At 35.6% G+C, this 20,281-nt stretch overlaps 2 protein-coding genes across 5 annotated transcripts; one reads left to right on the top strand and one right to left on the bottom strand.

Moving 5' to 3' along the window:
- Positions 1–1,505: 1,505 nt before the first annotated feature.
- Positions 1,506–13,420, top strand: LOC105114117 (E3 SUMO-protein ligase SIZ1-like). 4 transcript variants are annotated; one of them, XR_840070.1, is made up of 19 exons: positions 1,506–1,788; positions 1,873–2,013; positions 3,157–3,237; positions 3,648–3,690; positions 4,583–4,655; positions 4,862–5,024; positions 5,793–5,923; positions 7,228–7,296; positions 8,253–8,340; positions 8,413–8,488; positions 8,790–8,863; positions 9,079–9,186; positions 9,900–10,067; positions 10,887–10,991; positions 11,091–11,171; positions 11,328–12,543; positions 12,701–12,795; positions 12,903–13,000; positions 13,040–13,420. XR_840070.1 is itself a non-coding variant. In XM_011010543.1 (18 exons), exons 2-18 carry the CDS (start codon positions 1,990–1,992, stop codon positions 12,939–12,941), a joined length of 2,634 nt encoding a protein of 877 aa, XP_011008845.1. In that variant the 5' UTR covers positions 1,506–1,788; positions 1,873–1,989; the 3' UTR covers positions 12,942–13,420. The 4 variants fall into 4 exon arrangements, 3 of the variants coding, with proteins under 3 accessions (XP_011008845.1, XP_011008846.1, XP_011008844.1); XM_011010543.1 differs by having other exon boundaries at positions 12,903–13,420; XM_011010544.1 differs by having other exon boundaries at positions 1,507–1,788; positions 11,328–11,535; positions 11,632–12,543; positions 12,701–13,420.
- A 715-nt stretch (positions 13,421–14,135) lies between these two features.
- On the bottom strand, positions 14,136–19,449 carry LOC105114115 (cytochrome B561, amino-terminal protein). Its single transcript, XM_011010541.1, is given in 8 exon segments — positions 14,136–14,641; positions 15,498–15,874; positions 16,003–16,188; positions 16,974–17,166; positions 17,612–17,703; positions 17,706–18,515; positions 18,622–18,677; positions 19,104–19,449. Coding segments are annotated over 8 exon segments (2,025 nt in total). The 5' UTR covers positions 19,274–19,449; the 3' UTR covers positions 14,136–14,500.
- Between the last annotated feature and the right edge of the window lie 832 nt (positions 19,450–20,281).

Genomic DNA, 20,281 nt, shown 5'->3' with positions numbered 1-20,281 from the left:
ATACTATACTTGTTTGACATATCATTAGTGGAACCTCTAACCTTGACATTTGTTATTGTCATTGTTTAATCCTTACGTCAATCTTCCATCTCAAAGTTCTCATCAACTTCTTCTTTTTCTTCCTTTTTACCACCACCACCACCACCACTATTATTATTATTATTATTACTACTACTAATATTATTGTTGTTGTTGTTGTTACTGTTATTGTTATTTATAATTTGTACAATTAACCTCTCTATGGTTTGACCTCGGTCTTGTCGGGTTATTTATTACTTTGACACTTCTGCACTTGGAAGAAGATATCAATCTTTTAGTTATGTTAGTATACATTTAATTCTCTCACTTAGTTAGTGTATAATGAAATATTAATTGATAACAAGTGAGCATAACTTTTAAGTCCATGTTATAGAAACAAAGATTCAGTTATCTTGAGCTCCATTATCATAGTCGAAAATTATTCTTTTATTATTCTTGGTGAAACTTACCATATTGTAACTTTAACTCCTAAAAAACAGTTTATTTATTAGATTCTAAACCCAAATGTAATCAAAATAAATCATTTAAAAACAACTTCCAATTTCTAAGAACAAAACAAACAAAATATGTTCACTATTATCAAATGTAGATATCATAAACATAATATTAACACATAATAATCCAAATCTTAAATCCTACCTAACCTAAATTCCTAAATTTCTAAACCCTTATTGTTACCTTTAATTTCTAAATCTTAGCTCTAACCCTAAATTCCTAAATAATTGTTTAAAACGTACATTTTGCCATAACAATAACCTCTTGAATCATACTCTACTTTCAAAACTTTAAACACAAAAATCTCTATCAAAGAATGTAATCATACCAACATAAAAGAAACTGCAAAATCTAATAGAATTAAACAAATTTTAAATTTAAAAAGAGAAAGAGAAAGGTGATCAATATGATTATTTTTTTAGGATAAGGCTTGGCCATGAGAAGAAGTTCTTGTTTCAAGCATTTTGCTTTTGCTTTTAAGTATGTGCACGTGGAAGTGGATTTTTAAAATCAATGATGTTAATAAACCTAGAATGAGAGAGAGATTATACTTGAAAATAGAGATATCATGTTGAGGGAGAATTTATGATATGTTATAGGTTTTTTTGATATGTTATATATGAGATTAGTTTAATCTTTTTATTTAATTTAAAAAATTATTTTGACCTAGAATATAAATTATATTTTTTTAAATAAAAGTAAAGTAAAAGAATAATTAAATTATAAGATGATCATGATATTTTTCCTTCTATAATATTGATGTTTTTTTTCCAATAACCTTTGAGATTAAGATCTTACTTATATTACATAGGGGTATTGAAAATTATAGTATAAAATATTTTTTAATTAAAAATATATTAAAATAATTTTTTTTTATATGATACCATCCCAATCATAAAAATAACTAGAAAAACGCGTGTGCACGAGGCCACATTTGATTCTCCTTTGGAAAATCGCACGTGAAAAAAACGAGAGAAAACACGTAAGGGCGTGCATCATCGCTATGCGCGCTAGAAGTAGAGATATGAAACCCGGACGTGTTCTCGTAAAAAAAACCGGATTTGATAATCGCCGATAGGTCCGGGACTTTTTGTAATTACTCTTCCTTGGTATGTTTTCTTTTTCTTTTTTCGGTCATAATTGATAATACCATAAAGAAAAAAAACGCGGAAACAAGAAAAACAAAAAAGGCGTTTGAAACCCTAATTCACCTCCGATTTCCTTCTCTTCTCAATTCTATCATTAAAAAAATACGTAAGTGATTTTACTCTGTTTATTTTTGTTATTTAATTATTGTTATTATGCAGATTGATTTACAATTCCGATTTTTTCTGGTAGGTTAATTTTTGAATCGATCGATCGCTGTTTAGCGACTCTACATGGTGGTGGGTTTGTTTATATACTAATCCATGGCTTAACTAACAATCGATTTCGGTTTTTCTTTGAGGTTGACAGATGGATTTAGTAGCTAGTTGCAAGGTAATTTAGTTGAGGCTCTACCAATTTTTGTTTTTATTGAATTCAAAATTTACTGCGCTGCTGTAGTAGTAGAAGAAAAAAGATCTGTCACGTTAGCTGTGGTTTAACTCGCTTATTTATTAATTTATTTCCATGTGCCTCCTGCTAAACATACCCCCACGGTGGTGCAACTCGTAGTTTTATTGTTATATGTTGATAAGGGGAATAACTGTTGAATTTATCTAGTGGGCTCTTTATTTATAAAGATGACCTTATTCTGTATTTCATATGGTTGTTGCGAAAACTAGTCATCTTACCGAATGAACTTACTGAATGTTATTGATTGATTGAGCCTCTCTCTCCTATTGCCGCCCCTCTGCCTGCACCTTCTCGTCTCAAATTAAGAGTCTTGGTATGTACTTTATTGGCAGTTACATGCTCCACTTGTTTTCATACCGGTTTTCTTGATTATGGAGCCAAGAACACTATTGCTCCATTCACTGGATGAAAATTTTGAGATAAGTATGGTTGCAACTCCCATAACTTGATGTTTTGTTTTTGTGGTTGCAAGTCCAAGAATTTTTTTTTTTTTTGCTTTTTGCGTATTTAAAAATGCATAAATTCCACAAAGATAAGCTCTATTTATGGGCACAAAAGGAATTACTAGCCATTGGTCATTCATTGGACATTTTATGGCCTATATGTGAAATAAATAACCTGTAGAATTTAAGCAAACCTCTTTATTTGCAAAAGGTTTTCTCTATGCTTGAAGTCTGTAATATTACGCTCATAGTCCTTGAATGAGTTAAGATCTGACTCTTCCCCCTTAAACACACTTCAATTTTGTTCTGTCTTTCACAATATCTCTATTTTTTTAAGGAACACGTAATTCCATATAATATGTTTTCTGCCTACAAAAAATAAAAAAAATCTGCTCCATAATTGCACCATGTAATGGCTCCTTCCTCATCTTGGAGTGATTGAGCAACTTAATAAGAGTTTGCTATACTAACTCGAAGGTTGATTGAACTCAGAATTGGTTATTCCCTATGGCTGTGATCTCATCTTATGTTGTTTAAGCTCAGATTCTCCTGTAATCAAGTAGCTTTTATCTTTTGCTGTGTTGTTTAGCAAAGAGATATGAAATGTCCTTTCTTTTTATAGGACAAATTGGTGTATTTTCGAATAAAAGAGCTGAAGGATGTCCTGACTCAGTTAGGTCTTTCAAAGCAGGGGAAGAAGCAGGTTAGATTCTGTATGTTGCTTTTGGCTAAATTTTCTTGTATATGATGTTTGAAATCATCGTTGCATAACGGTACTGTCTAAACATAAAGCTTTGGTTGTATTTGACAACTAGTGTGCCAAATTGGACCTTGAAAAAACAGAATAATCGTGCCTATTTGCTGTCTCATGGTTCACGAGACCATCCCTCGCCTTTTTGTAATTGGACCGTGAAAAAACAGAATAATCGTGCCTATTTGCTGTCTCATGGTTCACGAGACCATCCCTTGCCTTTTTGTCACTTGTGATGGTTTTATGCTCCCTTTTCCTGTGAAAAAAATGACTCCTTCATAAACAGTATCTGCCTATGACCGTGTGGCTTGGTATTGCTTATAACTCTTGTATTTGATTATACTGTAATTTAAAATTTGCAGGACCTTGTTGACCGGATATTAGCTATTCTGTCTGATGAACAAGGTAAAATGCTCTGTCCTCACAACACTGTTGTTTGTAATAGGGAAGTTTTAATAAAAACATTGATCATGTAGACTCTCTCTGATTACTATGAAACCATGGAACCCTTTATTGGAGGTGTCTTGAGAAATATTTTTCAGTTTTATTTTATTTCATATCATCACTTGTTCCCTCCAACCCAGTCAATGCTTTTAATTCTAATGTTTAATACTCTTCTTTTTTTTCAAGGTTCATTATCTGTGTGTGATACTTGTATGGTTATCTTCTACATATGCTTGCATAATTAATAGCAGTTACCAACTATGAAACTTGTAATACTACCAAACATTGCACCATGGGGTTTTTTGTATTCAATCACTTCCAACAACTTCATACTGAATAAAGTGGAATGCTTATGATTCCAGTGTCACATAATCTTAATATAGTAAGCTTTGATTATTCAAATGGATCCTTTGCAGGCTCAAGAAATTTATTGATATATGCTTAGTGGAAATAATATGCAGTCAACTCCAAGTTTAGGTCTTTGGGATTGAGAAATGAGTTTTTCTCTGATTATTATTTCCTCTAGTTTAGATATAGGTTTTTATTGATGGCATGGATCTGATATCCATGGTTATGAATTTCGTTTATTTTTATTGACATTTTAGGGAAGTTTGCAATCCCAAATCCCCATCAATGGTTTGTCTCAGTTTTCAATTTATTGCGTGGCATCATCTTCCCATCTCTCCTTTCTTGTTCTTGATGGGTCAGATGTGAATATGGCTGTCTATGTTGATGTTTCTCATGGGCTGTTGAGCATCCCGTTTATAATCAACTTGTTCAAACACCTTCTAGTGTGTGGATATGACTTTTTATAGCTTTTGAAGAATAAATTTAAGTCATTTTTTATCTGTAGTTTCCAAGATATGGGCAAAGAAGAGTGCCATTGGAAAGGAAGAGGCAGCAAAACTAGTGGATGACACTTACAGGTTCATCAATGCTTGCTACTCCACAATTAGAGGATGTAGTTTGATTTTTTCCCTCTTTTCTTTTTAACATATCAAAATATTCACTGTGGTTGCATGCTTCATGTGGCCCTATAGCGAGCTTTTTACTTTCTGGGGAACCATTTATTCTCTTCAAAGTCTTGCTTTTATTCCCTCCATTGACATGCACCCTCTGTCCTCATCTCCAGGAAAATGCAAGTGTCTGGGGCCACTGATTTAGCATCAAAGGGGCAGGGCGCGTCTAATTGTAGTAATTCCAAATTTAGTGGAGAAATGGATGAACCATTTCACTCTGATACAAAAGTTCGCTGTCCATGTGGAACATCATTGGAGACGGAGTCGATGATTAAGGTTAAAAGATCCTTCTTTAGTGAATTTTCATCCAATATAAGCTTTAGATGTGCATACTCGATGGACGGCTTGTATGGAAATTTTTTCTTCTTCTAATGTATCTGAGGCATGGTCTTAAGTTTCATGAAAATTAAGCCTCAGCATTTTTAAGCATATGGAATGCCTGGTCATGTTATGTATCACTTTCTTGCTTAAATGGTGTGGTTGTACTACAATGGAATCTGAACCCTAATCTCTATACCTCATTCTTATACCTATAACACCTCCATGGATTTTCATGTTTGCGTTTCTAGTTGTTGGAAATTAACAATCGAAGTGTAGCAAGCTCTTTTGACTTTGTTGGTCACCAACATTCTAAGTTAATTGGTTGCCTCTCAAGAATTTTTTATGCTTTGCATGTGATTTTTATATTGAGTTATTGCATGATGTAGCCATCACAAGCAGTGTTGAGGCACAATGTTGGACTTGTTTATGTTTACAGCACATCACATTAATTATCAACAAATACATTGTTTAGAGGAAATGCTGAGGGATTATATGCTGAAATCCTTATAGTGCCCATCTATGAATGCATGGACAATAGCAGGATTTGTTACTATCTTGTTTTCTACCCATTCATGTTGAAGAAGCGGCTTGCATTTAGAATAGAGGCATAAGCTACTTTTCTTTTCCCCTTTTCCTCCTTTGCTACTCTTGCAATTAGCTCTATCCTAAATTCTTTGCTAATCTGCCGAGCTTCTATTTATTTTTATTTTCTTGCAATGACAGTGTGAGGATTTTAGATGTCATGTGTGGCAACACATTGGATGCGTTATAATTTCAGAAAAAGCCATGGAGGGCACTCCACAGTTTCCGGATGTGTTCTATTGTGAGACTTGTCGACTAAGCAGGGCTGACCCGTACGCATCATATATTCTCTCTCTCCTGCTTACTGTTTTTTGTGTGGAATGAAATGTGTCCCCTCCCTGCTCCAGGATACTTTTTATTTATTTATTTTGACAATATGCTTTTTTCTTGCTGGTAGTGTGACATCATATCTCAGCTACAATTTGACCTTTGAGATTGACTTATTAAACCATTAAATGCTTTTATGATTTCTTCTGAACTTGTTTTGCCATTATCATACTGCTTGTTGGTATGGTAATTCTTTACTTTGGTGTAAAGAAAATTGTGCTCTCCTTTGCCACTGGTCTGTAAAATGTTAATCAAGTGCTAGTAGGGAGATGAATCTTTTGAGATAGATGAGGGGCCAGGTCTCTCAAGGTAAGAAGGAATTACAGTGATATTCTAACCAAGTTGGAGACACCATCAACCTGGGCTAAGAGAACACGTAACTCTTGTATTTGATTTGGACTTATGAGCTTGTAGAGAGGATAAGTTGATCGTAATTTAGGGGTGGTGAGGGCAAGATTGGTGTGGGGAAAGTAGGGAAATAACATGTAACTGGAAAAGAGAGGTCAGACTTAAGAAAGATGGAGGTAGGAAGAAATAAGTGTGTTTGATCTTCATTGTAGATTTTTGACTAAGAACAAGGCATCAGCAAAACATAAAATAAGTTTTCCTTCCATTATCATGAAAAGTATAATAGTTCTATGCAGAACAGAAAAATCATGTGTAATACGAATGGGAAACCTAAATTATTAAGTATCCTAATCAGAATGCTATTTGTCTAGCATATAACCAGGAAATAGAGGCCAGAGTTAAGAAAGATGGTTCGGAGAAATAAGTGTGTTTGTGGAGGAGAACCTTCAATATAGTTTTTTGACAGAACAAGGCATCAACAAAACATAGAATAAATTTTCCTTTCATTATCATGAAACGTATAATAGTTCTATGCAGAACAAAAATATCATGTGAAATAGGAATAGGAAACCTTAATTAATAAGTATCCTAATCAGCATGCGATTTGTCTAGAATAATCTGGAAAGTTGTATGGGTGGCCTGTACATATTTTTTGAAGAATGACATGGTTTAATGGTGTGCATGTGCACCTTGTGCGCGCACCTTTATCCCCTGCCAGTATGTGGGGTAACCTGCAAGAACTAGAGTTCTACAAGGTTTCTTGCTGTCATGTATCTTAGTATTGTGTGATTTTTTTTAATCTTTGATCTTTTTGGTTTGTTTACCTGACTAATCCTTTTCAATTCTGCTATTTGCAATTTCATAAAATGTTTTTTTTTTTTTTAATTTCCTTCATATACAGCTTTTGGGTAACAGTTGCACAACCTCTATATCCTGTGAAGCTGGTTGCTACAAATGTTCCAACTGATGGGTAAGTTAACTGTACAAGTTGTCATGTATCTTACCAATGGTTTGATGTGCTAGCACTTGTCTTTGGGGTGGAGTTAGATGCTAGCCAATGTTTGCTTGATTTGATGAAGAAAAATATACAATAAAGTGATTTGAACTGCAATTACTGTTTGTTGTGGTAGATTCAACTTGTGGATATCAGGTTCAAATGCTTTTCTTTTGTGTGAGCCAGATATCGTTGTTAAACTGTTAGGCTGCTGAATTTGCATCCATGAATATTATAGAAACACTAGATATGCTCTGTATTTGTATTTTTTCAATTCAGTTGTCTGTAAATTGCAAGAAAGCCGGGTCTTCCTTGTTATGGCATCTGCTTGTTAGACAAACAGATATCAATTGGTTCTTTCAATGACTCAGGATGCAGTAAAAGACTGGGTTCATGTCCTTCTAACTTCTAGGATCTTGAGCACCTAATCACATGTTAATGCAACTTAACAGGAACTTTGTGTGGTCAAATTACATTGGAAAAGATAGACAACTAGAAGTGGTCTTTACAGGAGGTATTTGGGGGTTGGGAATGATATAAATATCTGGAGGATACAGGAGATATTTGGCATATTATGCTGGTAATTATAAGTGGATAGTTGATGAAGTTGGTATCTATGGAAGATCAGTTGATGTAGCAAGTTCTGTGCTTATGGTTGTTACTCAACTAACTTTTTAATTATGAGCAAGATGAGTGATCCTTATCTGATGTGCCACTGTTCAGCCTTTTATTTTGTAATGATACACTATGCACACATGCTACATGCACCATAATAATAGTAGCGTACTTGTTTGAGTTAGCATTGCAGTCAGTCGTCCTTTGGTCACCCAATGCCAACTTTCATGAATTAGCGAGGCTGACCTCCTGTTATGAAGACTTCATAATTGTATACTTTTGTTTTATTTAATATTTTAATATCCAACATTTTCCAGTTCAAGCCCAGTGCAGGGTGTGGAGAAAACATTTCATCTCACTAGAGCAGACAGGGATCTACTGGCAAAACAAGAATACGATGTTCAGGTTGGTGAGTGCATAAATTTTTCATATTTTAAGTAATTCATTGATGTGCTAATGGTCTGTTGATAATGTTAGGCCTGGTGCATGCTTTTGAATGACAAAGTTCCATTTAGGATGCAATGGCCGCAGTATGCAGATCTCCAGGTTAATGGTATGCAGTTGACTTTTTAGTTCCACTAATCTGTTGATGTCTCTCCTACTCTTCAATTCTTTATGTTTGAAATGAGTTGTTTGGAAGTACTTATGGGAACTGGCCTCCTACCCCCCACACTAAAAAGAACACATCGTTTCTTTCTTCCCACTAATATTGTCAGAAAAGCCATTTTTACATTTCTCTTGAAGCTGCATCTTTTATGCAGTTGTGAAATGTGTATTATGGTGTCTCTTTTGGTCCAGAGTTTCTGACGATGCTGCTTGCATGTTGTATTTATAAAATTACATATGATGTACAGGTATTGCTGTTCGTGCTATTAATAGACCTGGCTCGCAATTGCTTGGCGCTAATGGTCGTGATGATGGTCCAATTGTGAGTTTCTGACTTTACTAGGTTAAATTTTCTATCAAGTTATCAATACCTCTTATCACATACAATTTGTCTGCTAGATATTGTTGTTTGTGATGGTGCACCCTCTTGTTTCAACCGTTCTATTGCTCATCCGCAGACTCATAGCTGGACTTCTCATTTCTCAAATTTGAGACTATTTTCTGTATTTCAATTTTTTTTTCTTTTCCTTTTCTTAGATCACGTCATGTGCAAAAGATGGAATCAATAAGATATCATTAACCGGATGTGATGCTCGAATCTTCTGCTTAGGAGTTAGAATTGTAAAGCGGCGAACAGTTCAACAGGTGATTTTAATGATTTTTATTAAGATAATTTTGAATCAATTGAGTTTGAATTTGATATCATTAGTTTTTATATTTTTTATGTTGATTGGGAAAATAAGGTGGTGGCTTGAACCATTTGAAATGTCTTTGCAGTTCTTAAAGATTTTATAAGATAGATGGACTTTTGTAATTTTATGTTCTAATATAAATTTTTTCTGAAATGAAACAAATAAAGACAGCTGACAGTTTTTTCTCTTAAAAAAACTATATTATTTGAGGCTTGGGAAATTGCCTTGCACTTGAGCACCTTCAACATCATTTGCATTTAATCTCTGATATTTGTTGTTGTATCAGAAAGCTTGATCACAAATACTCATATTTGATCTTGTTGGCAATGTGTCACAGAGATCACTACAGGTAGTTGGTGTACTGATTAGACATCCTATGTGTATATGTTATTTTTACTGCCTTTCCGTATACTGCATGTTTATACATATATACATGCAGAGACAAATGCACCCCATACTTGTGTGAACATGCGCATATGTACATGTGCATGTGTGTATTCATGTGCTTGCATATTTCAATTTTGGTACCTTACTACTGAATTTTTATCTGCTGTGGTTCACATATTTTTCCTGCTGCATATAATGAGCTACAATTAAAGCACACATCACCTTTTACACTACCTGGGGATTCATCTCACACTGCTTCATTTTCTGTTTATTGTTTAGATACTCAACTTGATTCCCAAGGAGTCTGAAGGTGAGCGTTTTGAAGATGCACTTGCTCGTGTTTGTCGCTGTGTTGGTGGTGGAACTGCTACAGATAATGCCTATAGTGACAGTGACAGTGACCTGGAAGTTGTTGCAGATTCGTTTGGTGTCAATCTTCGTTGCCCTGTATGTTACATGAACATGATATGAGAGTTCAAGTCCATAATGTCATGCATGTGTGTTGCACTGAGCGCTTTGTTCTGTGCAGAATTAATATCTGATAGTCACTGTATTGAATATTGGTCCCTTCTCCTATGTCTATTAATTTTGATAGTAGGGAAACAGCCACCTTTTGTTGCAACACGTGGCAGGTTTGGGTGTGTGGAATAGGTCCTTTTTTTCATTCAGAGTATTTTGGTTTCTCTAAGCAGGCAATGTAAATGCAGTTAGTGGGTTTTGGGAGGGCTGAACAGGAGTGGCAAAAACCATTCTGGAAAAGATCTTGCAGTTCTTTTCCTTAAGCATGCTGTTTATGATCATTGGTACTGGATCACAAAGGAAAATAATGCTGCTAGATTTTGGTTCTGACCAGTCTAGGATCTTTCTTGTATGCTTAACAATATGTTTCATGAAAGTATAACACCTACAGGAGTGGAGTCTTTCTGTTACACTTGTGACATCCATTCTAGAATTTCTCTTTTTATATGGGTTATATTCGACCAATTATGTAATGCAATATGCTTTCTCTAGTGATATTATGTTCTTAGGGATGTACCACTTTTGTGAACGTGCATGACGTCAATGTTGCAGTATCTAATGCTTTCACACTAAACAATGTTTTATTTTTCCAGCATAGTGTCACCTCATTCTTCAAATTGCTTTATTAAATTGTAGCATTCTTCATTGGTAGCAAGCTTCAAGAAATTAGGATTAGGTATATAGTGCAGTCATTAATTGGTGGCTTAGTTGCTGAAATTGTTTCATGAAATTGATTTCCATGCATAGATGAGCGGTTCTAGAATGAAGATTGCAGGAAGATTCAAATCTTGTGCGCACATGGGCTGTTTTGACCTGGAAGTTTTTGTGGAGCTGAACCAGCGTTCTAGGAAGGCAAGCAATAATCATTTTTTAATATATATATATAGGAATATGAATAGGTTCCTGTTATATCTGTTTTACGTATCTGAGCTACCATTGCACTCTACACAGTGGCAGTGCCCCATCTGTCTCAAGAACTACTCCTTGGAAAATATAATCATTGACCCGTATTTCAATCGCATCACATCTAAGGTATTGCTTGCCTGTCCTTCTCAGTTCATCCCAACCCTTAGTTTATGGTACTTGTTTGTTTAATACTTGTTCACTTGTGTTATATAGATGAGGCATTGTGTGGAAGATAGTTTATGGTACTTGTGTATTTTATACTTGTTCGGTTGTGTTGTATAGATGAGGCATTGTGCGGAAGATATATCAGAGATTGAGGTGAAGCCTGATGGTTCCTGGCGAGTGAAAACAAAAACTGAATCTGATCATAGGGATGCTGGAGAACTTGCTCAATGGCATAATCCTGATAGCACTCTCTGTGTCCCTTACACTGGAGAACTCAAATCAAAAGTGGAAATGAAGCAGATCAAGCAGGAAGGTGGTTCAGAAGGTAATGCTGGTGCTAGCTTGAAACTTGGAATCAGAAAGAATCGTAATGGGTTTTGGGAAGTCAGTAAACCTGATGATATGAACACCTTCTCTTCAGGTAGATTGCAAGAAAACTTTGAACACCATGAACAGAAAGTTATTCCTATGAGCAGCAGTGCTACTGGTAGTGGTCATGATGGGGAAGATCCAAGTGTAAATCAAGATACTGGGGAAAATTTTGAATTCACAAACAATGGAATGGAGCTTGATTCTTTATCGTTGAATGTATATTCAACGTATGGATTCACCGACCAAAATTTATCTGCACCAGTAGGGAATGCAGAAGTCATTGTTCTTAGTGATTCAGATGACGAAAATGATATATTAATTTCCTCTGGATCTGTCTACAAGAGTAATCAAAATGGTGGTGCTACTATTTCTGTGCCCCCCCCTGAAATTGCAGATCATTTTCTGGAAGATCCTACACTTGGGACTGGTGGAAATTCTTGCTTGGGTCTTTATAATGCTGATGAATATGGGATGCCCCTCTGGCCACTACCTCCTGGAAACCAAGCTGGTCCAGGATTCCAATTATTTAATTCAGATGTCGCAGATGCCTTGGTTGATTTACCTCATGATCCTGTTAACTGTCCCTCTTCAATGAATGGCTACACATTAGCTCCAGAAACTGTCATGAGATCTACCTGTTTAATTCCTGATTCTTCTATTGGTCGATCAGACATGGATGTAAATGATGGTTTGGTTGATAATCCCTTGGCTTTTGGCAGAGAAGATCCCAGTCTTCAAATCTTTCTTCCAACTGGGCCATCAGATGCATCAATGCAGTCTGATATGAGGGATCAAGCTGATGTGTCAAATGGTATCCGTACTGACGATTGGATCTCTCTTAGGCTTGGTGGTGGTGGTGCTACTGGCAATCACGGCGAGGCAGTTCCTTCAACAGATAGACTGAATTCAAGGCAGCAGATGCCATCTAGTGAAGATGGCATGGATTCTTTGGCTGGCACTGGTTTGTTTCTTTTTTCTTAAGGTTCTATAATTGTTGGTTAATGCTTCTGGAGGAAAGTATGCAAGTTTTGGACCTGTGCTATGCTACTTTCGTATCCACTTTCTATGTTTTGATCATCTTTTAATTTTTTCAACACTGATTATACCTGCTTCCGCAGATTCTTTGCATCTTGGTATCAATGATGGCAGATCTGAAAAGGCAAGTCGACAAAGATCAGACAGTCCTTTCTCATTTCCTCGCCAAAAACGTTCTGTAAGACAACGGCCGTATCTCTCTATTGACTCGGACTCTGATTGAAGGGAAGTGAATCTTTTCTGCTGAGATAAATTGCTGCTTTTGTTTGAGATTTTTGCGGACAGAAGACATTTGCGGGGGTGATAAGGTGGTTTTCAAGTTAAAGACCTGTGCGTAGAATGTGGACAGAATTGTAGTCCATACGATGTTGGAGTCCCGCACATGGCAGGGTTGGGGGTGAAAAAGGTTTCCAGAATATTTTTGGCAATCGATGAGCTGTGAGCGCCTTCGTCAATTTTGTGAAGCATACAATGGTTTCTGATATTGTCAAGAAGCTCCTAGCCAATTTTCAACAGATTTATTTAAGTTGCTGGTAAATTGTACAGCTTACGGAGAATTCAATTAAATCCATTGGCTCTCTTGGGTTTTCAGGATTGCCCCATTCAGTAAAATCTTCGTGGTCATATGCTTAATGATGAGAGCCAAGTAGCCTGTAAATATCGCTCAGATTCAGAGCCAGTACACTCCTCCTTTGATTTGTCTTCACTCTTCACCCTTTGTTCTTTTTCGTTGCCTGCCATCATCCTTGTCTTAAATCAATTCTCCCAAAATCAATAAACTGACATCACCACATTTCGCTTTATTGTTATCTTGTCGCCATAAAAAAGAAGGCATCTTCTGAGTGGATGCTGTTCTTGTTGAACTTGGTTTGTGGTCGTTTGCTCTTGTTTTGTCCATGATATTGTTGCGTGCTGCTATCAATCAATCCTCATCCTCCTCCTGTATTGTTCTTCTAGTTTTAAGAAAATCCTCATCCTCCTCCTGTATTGTTCTTCTAGTTTTAAGAAGTAAACAATTGGTCGCTTTCCTCCAATTCATGCTCCTTTTCAACTCCTCTTTTTAGAAATAGAAACGGGGAAAAACAACTAAATAATATGAAAAGATTGATGGGAAAGAAAAACATTTTAAAAATAAAATGATGATGAATTAAAAAGTTCGATGCTAACTTATAATTTACTATGTTTCATCTTATAACTTCAGTCACGAGATAAGATTCAAGCGCTACTGAAGATAACCTGATTATGTGAATTGATAGAACGTGTATTTATCAGCTTGGTAATGCACAAAAAGGATATCTAATCCTGGACTTCTCTTTTCTTTTCTTGGTTCGACACTAAAGAAACCAGCTTGCATGTAAATAAAAAAAAAATCCCTTTCTAAAGGATCTTAAAAGGCGAACCCCTCCTATATCAGTATGATATATTCAAAGAAATTTTAATAAATCCTCCCAAATACTAGCCCTAGGTTTGAACCTGAAAAGTTATGGGAAAAAAAAAAAACCCTCTTAATTAACATGCCACCTCCTTGGGAATCATCCTATCTTTTCTTACGCCAGGACAATAAGACAAGAAATGGACTTGTATATAAAAGGACTCGAAATGAAATGAAATGAGAACTCTTGACAAAAATTCCCTCGAGATCTCTAGCTAACACCATGCAATCTCTCAACTTTCAAACAACCATCATCAGTCCTCTAAGTCGATCATCAGTGGGGTGTGAGAAAGTGCACCTCCAAGTTCCGAAAATAAGGGCACAGATGACACATGAAACAACTTTAGGCAGCCCTTTTAAATTAAATGATTTCAAGAAGTCCAGTAAGGCCTGCATCTCTACAGTAAGCAGGCTGTTATATCAAGCAGCATCAAGGCATGCCTGACAATAGTCAGTCTTCAATTTCTGACTCGAGAACTGGGCAGAGACTCAGGGCTGAAGAACCAAGATGCATGCCCCGAACTACAGCGCCATATCCAACCTTGATCCTATGGCATAGGAGCGAGATGGAATCCCACAAAGCTGTTCTTCCCTGAAAACAAAGAACATAAGAACAATTCTTTCAAGCAAAACACATTATTGCTGTAGCACACACGTATCCCTGTTGCATCCAAAAATTACCAATATTTCTTACAGATAAATCAAGGATGAGTTTTTTGGAAGTAGAGGGACTAACGTGGGGAAATTTCTTCCATGTTCTTAGCATAATGATGTTTATTGTATTATTTCATTAATGACTAAGATTTTTAGGTTTTGCAGAGTTTAAAAAGAATATACAGTTTGGTCAATCAAGCATAACTTTTAATTTGATTATTGGATCGAGTTGAATTTTTAACAGAAAATTTTGAAGGCCTTGTTTCTCATTGAGTTAAAATTTCATGATTGGAGATTGAGAAGGCTTTCAAACAAGGCTCGAGAGTTACTGTGAAAAATTTTCTTCATTTATTTATCTTATTATATTTGGATTCTTTTTCTTATTTAGACTAGGACTTTTAATTTAATTAAAATTTTACTATTTAGAAATCCTAATGCTAGATAAATTCTATTAGTTATATAAGTTTTCATTATGAATTTTTCCTATACAAAATTTTAGTTTTAATCAAGACTCCTTTTCTATAAGAGATTTTAGAACTAATATAAACAAGAATGCCTAGTTTATTTTAAGATGAATATTATTATTCAGACTTTTAATAAAACATTAGAGAGTTTTTTCTAAATTTCTCTACAACTTAGATATGTAATCTTAAAGTTTGAGAACCCTAGCTTCTATCCACGCTATACACCACGGCACTAATCCTTATACTAGGAATGGTAACATTTCCTTTTAATTATATTATTTTGTCTTTCCATCTATTACTCAAAAATAAAACACCCCATTAGCCACCTACCTGGAGAGAGAACTGCAGCTTCTGATCCCAGTATAAAGCAAATACTGTAGGGCTTTGCTTTCCAACAGCTAGTACTAAAGCTCCTGGGTGAAGCATGGAAGGAGCACTAGTTATGACAGATATGTACTTCTCAGGGAACCTTTCTCTAGGAGGCAGAACCCCCAGGAATAATGGATTCTTGCTAGACTGAGCTCCAGCATTAGATGCGGGATCTACATGCAACATCCACTTTGGATGTTCAAGGAAAGCACAAAAAAGATATAGAAGCAAATGAGAATCATCCAGAAGCCCAAGAGTATGCCTTTTGTTCTTTTTGTCATAAACTTCCCCACTTCCCGGATACTCATAATTCTTCAAGCAGGTTCCTTCAGCAAGTTCTGTTACAGTTGCACAAGCAAGGAGCCAAAATATAACTTGTAGAATTGATGGAGGCAAATTGAAGAAAATATATAGAGATTCATTATAGGCTATAGTCATGAAGTGTAAGGTATAAGACTCTGCATACCTCGGATCCTCTGAACCATATAATCTTCCCGAACATTGCTATGTGGCAGCAAACCTCTAGCCCACTCTCCTCTCATTAACGCAAGAAGCCTCTGGTGTTTAGTGATGGCATCCACACACTCCTGCATAATTGATATCATAGGATTTTGCTGCAGAGATTGGTGGATACTGGATAGAGGCAACTTCACTGCATCCAATAAGATGAGCCAAATGAAATTCCTACCATTGATCCACATAATGATGAGGAATGAACAAAGACAACAATGAGAATTAATATTTGGCTATTTAGGAAATTTAATTTGTATAATTATTGTAGATTTTTAGTATATCATCTAGGAAAATTTGTATTTACTAATTATTAGGTAAAGCATGAATCTAATTCATTTTATATTTAGTATGTTTTTCTATTCCTATTAGGACGTTTAGTTTTCCTACTACTATTAGTGATGAAGAAGCTTTTTCCCAAGATACGGAAAAAATGACATAGGAACTTTAATTATCTTTTCGATACTGCTTTATTCGTTAGTTAAGATACTGCTTTATTCGTTAAGATAGAGTCATGGGACTAAAATGTAACATTTTAAAATATTTGGATGGCTAGGACTGGAAGATTAGTTTGGGACCTTAATCTAGAGCTGGTTGATTTTATTGTAACCCTAGTATAAGTCGGATGTAAAATAGAATTATAGCCATTGTCTACTCCTATTCAACATTATATCTCAGAAACTTGAGGTTTTCTTTAAAGCTTAAGTTACAATGTCTATTTGGTTTGGCACTTATAAATATGCACCCTGGTCAGATATTGAAATAATGCTATGAATAGTGATTGATTAAATACATTGAGTTGCTTTCCAAGCACTGGTTTTCTTGAGTGTTTGTTCATGTGTTAATAAATTGATTGTACTTCACATAATAACCCCAATCCAAAAATTTCTTTTTTAAAAACAAAATTTTTATGATGAAGCAACTTACAAGTGGAAGCATCAAGAGCCTGCAAAAGAGTAGCACGTAACTGACTGAGAAGTCCATCTTCATCAAGAGAGAATGTCGGTTGCCATTCCTTCCTATCAGTTGAAGACACAGTAGCAGGATTTTCACTAGGTGTATCACTTCCTACTTGATTAATTGTTATTGAAATACCAAGCTTAGCAGCTGCTTGCATTACCTAGAAACATGATGAGTATAAATAAGGGCATCAAACATTTTATTTAAGGAAAAAAAAATGATTATGGACATTGAACAGAAATAGAAACTGACCATAGATTATGTTCAGCTTCTGCAAAATTAGGGACACAAATTGACAAAGCAATGCAAATTATGCAAAATTAATGGCCATGCACTATGAAATTTCTCAAATGAGTAAAAATAACTCAGCGATAAAATATGCTTCTGTCTCAAATAAAGACTAGACAGACTGCACAAAAGTGTATTTTTGTGCTCCCAACAGGAACAATGGCACATGTATTGGATTTGCCAAATTATTGGACACTGTCAACTCTCAAGTTTCCATTATAATATAGCCTGATAGATGATAAACAATGGTATGATGACAAATGACTTGCTCAGTTAGAGTAGTCACAATACTGAAAAGATAGAAGTAACAATTAGACCTGAATATGACTGCTTTCAATCTTGTCAAGTAGAGGATTAAGTAAAACTGATGAAAACCATTGCCTGAGGCGGTCATGCCAGCACTCAATTTGGGATAAATGCCCAAATTTTTGAAAGCTTCAATGGACTCTTCCATGGACATTGGTGGAGGAAGGTCACCCTCTCCTATCTTAGGGGGAGTGGTAAATTTCTGGGAACCAGGAGACATCCTCACAGGCCTTAAGGGTGTGCTCCTTGTAACTCCAGAGGTATTAGCTGGACTTGCTACATTATTAGGACTAGCCATGCCAAAGCCCCCTATGGTGGGAGGTGGAGTGGCACATTTACCAGCTGATTCACTGATTTTCTCATCTACTTCTGCCAAGAATTGTTCAAGTTGTTCTTCTGTTCTTATCTCTTTAGTATAAGAGGCTCGCTTATCTGACCAAGGGGTTGAGACTGCTGAATCGATCGCTGGAGAACTCTGAACAGAAGGCAGAGGTGAATTGGCCCCAGGTACAAGATAAAAAGATGGAGAATTCCGTGATTTGGATGGGGTGTTAAAAGAGGTCATCTTATTTCCACTTCCGGCATTTGATTTATCAGAGCCAACTCGAGACTTCTGATGCGAACAGGTAATTAGCTGATGAATTGGAACAAGGACATTGGAAGCAGATGATGTGGGGTTTGACTTGGGAGGTTTCTTTGAAGATTCAGATACAACAGACTCAACTTTTGGCTTTACTCCTATAAGACCCAATTGACGGTTTGTTAGCTGTGGTTGATCTCTAGCATCTTTAGAGGGAGAGGTTACACGCACACCAGCAGTTTTTACTCTGTACAAAGAGATGGCCTTGAAGATGGAGAACACAGATCCAATAAACAATAAACCCACCACTACCTGTGCTGCCTTTGCAAACAAATCTGACACAATTATAATGAAAGTTAACTTCCGAACATAGTAAGAGTAATGGCTGTAGTTAATTTAAGATAATAATTGAGGAGATTCTGCTTAAACTCAGCAACTTACAAGCCACTTCATGCGAAAAAATTCTGAAGCTCATCTTTTCGATCAACCCATTTTCCCTTCATCATTTAGAAGCCAATATAGTGTTACTCACATGGCATATAACTAGAACAAATTGTCTTTAGGAATAAATTTAAAATTTTGAAAAGTGATTAAACCAAAAAGGACTTTGTCAAACTTAACATATTATCGCCAAGAAACACAAGGAGTAAAACTTGACTGACAACTGAAAGCACAATGCCTGAGTTGTTTTATTTACCAGATGATAAAATCAATTACCCGTTTCCAAGTATCAACTTGTGTGGTATCTTCTTAATGGCAAACATTTTTCAGAAAATAAGAAAGAAAGCACATCCATTAGATATGGCAATCAAAAACTATTCCATCAATATTAATTTGTGCAGGAAAAAAAACCTAGCTAACATAACATTAGGAAAAGAAGACAAAGGTTGAATCTTCATCCTCCGAGATATGGGGTTAGATACCTGGAGATTGTTGAGAGAAGAGAAAAGGCGGAAGCGGAGGATAGAGAAACGATGAAGAGGAGAGCGGATTTAGAGGGCCGGAGGCTTTTGGCGGTCAGGGCAGCAGAGAATGTTGGGTTTTGGTACGCTGAAAACTTGGAAGATGGAGTTGGAGGACCTCGTGTCTCCATTGCAACAAAACACTGCTACTTGTTTCGCCTCTTTTCTGCTTGCTTGCTTGCTTTATATCATGTCAAAAAAACTCATTGGCCGAGCAGCAAAGCGTTTTTCGCCGCAAGCAGAAGGCAGGCAGGCTTGGGTTTTTAGTTTTTGGTGCTCAAACGGGAAGTACCCTCGTCCTTCACCTCACCAATAGACTGTTCAAATATTTACCGGTTGCCCTTAGGCCTGACCTGGTTTCGTGTTGGGTTGTTTCGAGTCCGAATCCGTGACTCTAATTCAAACCCCTCGGGGTTTCGGGTTCTATTTTCAATTTTTTTCCTAGTTGAGTTACTTTTGCGTTTTAAAAGTAATTTTTAAAAAATATTATTTTTTTTATTTTCAATCAAATTTTTTATTTTAAAATAATTTTAATATATTGATATAAAAAAAATATTTTAAAAAATAAAAAATATTTTAAGATATCTATAAAAAATATTTTGAAGGTATTTCCAAACATCTCTTATATAATAATGATTTTGGTCTACAGTAACTCCGTTACTATAAAAACAAGTCGGTATTTTTTTAAAAAATAATTATTACACTCAAGGAAGGAAAGAGTAAGCAATTATATTCTATTAATAACTTTCCAGGACCTGCTTTTTAAAAAATAAAAACGATGAACACAAGGAGCGAAAATAAAATTTTACTTGTGATTTCTCTCTCGTGCTTATATTTATTTTTTATGTTTTAAAATAAATCATAATTAATATAATGCTACTAATTATATTCTGTTGGTGTTATAAAATTATTTTTTTTAACTTTTTCATCCTTTAAAATACCATTAATTTTATTTATCATGTTACTATTAATCATAGTTATTAGACTCGGTCGCCCAACAAATTAATTTAGAACCCTATTGACCCGGTAATAAGATTAGTTTAGGTTTGTTAAAAGATTAATGGTGGTAACAATCTAACAAAACTCAGATAACTAGGAGGGTCAACCCAAGATGCAAGTGACCAGACAAGAACCAGTGT

This window comes from Populus euphratica, unplaced genomic scaffold (genome assembly GCF_000495115.2).
Source record: "Populus euphratica unplaced genomic scaffold, PopEup_1.0 scaffold493.1, whole genome shotgun sequence".
NCBI classification, from domain to species: Eukaryota; Viridiplantae; Streptophyta; class Magnoliopsida; order Malpighiales; family Salicaceae; genus Populus; species Populus euphratica.
The sequence above is the reverse complement of the archived record's forward strand: the minus strand, read 5'-3'. Positions and strand labels throughout refer to the sequence as shown.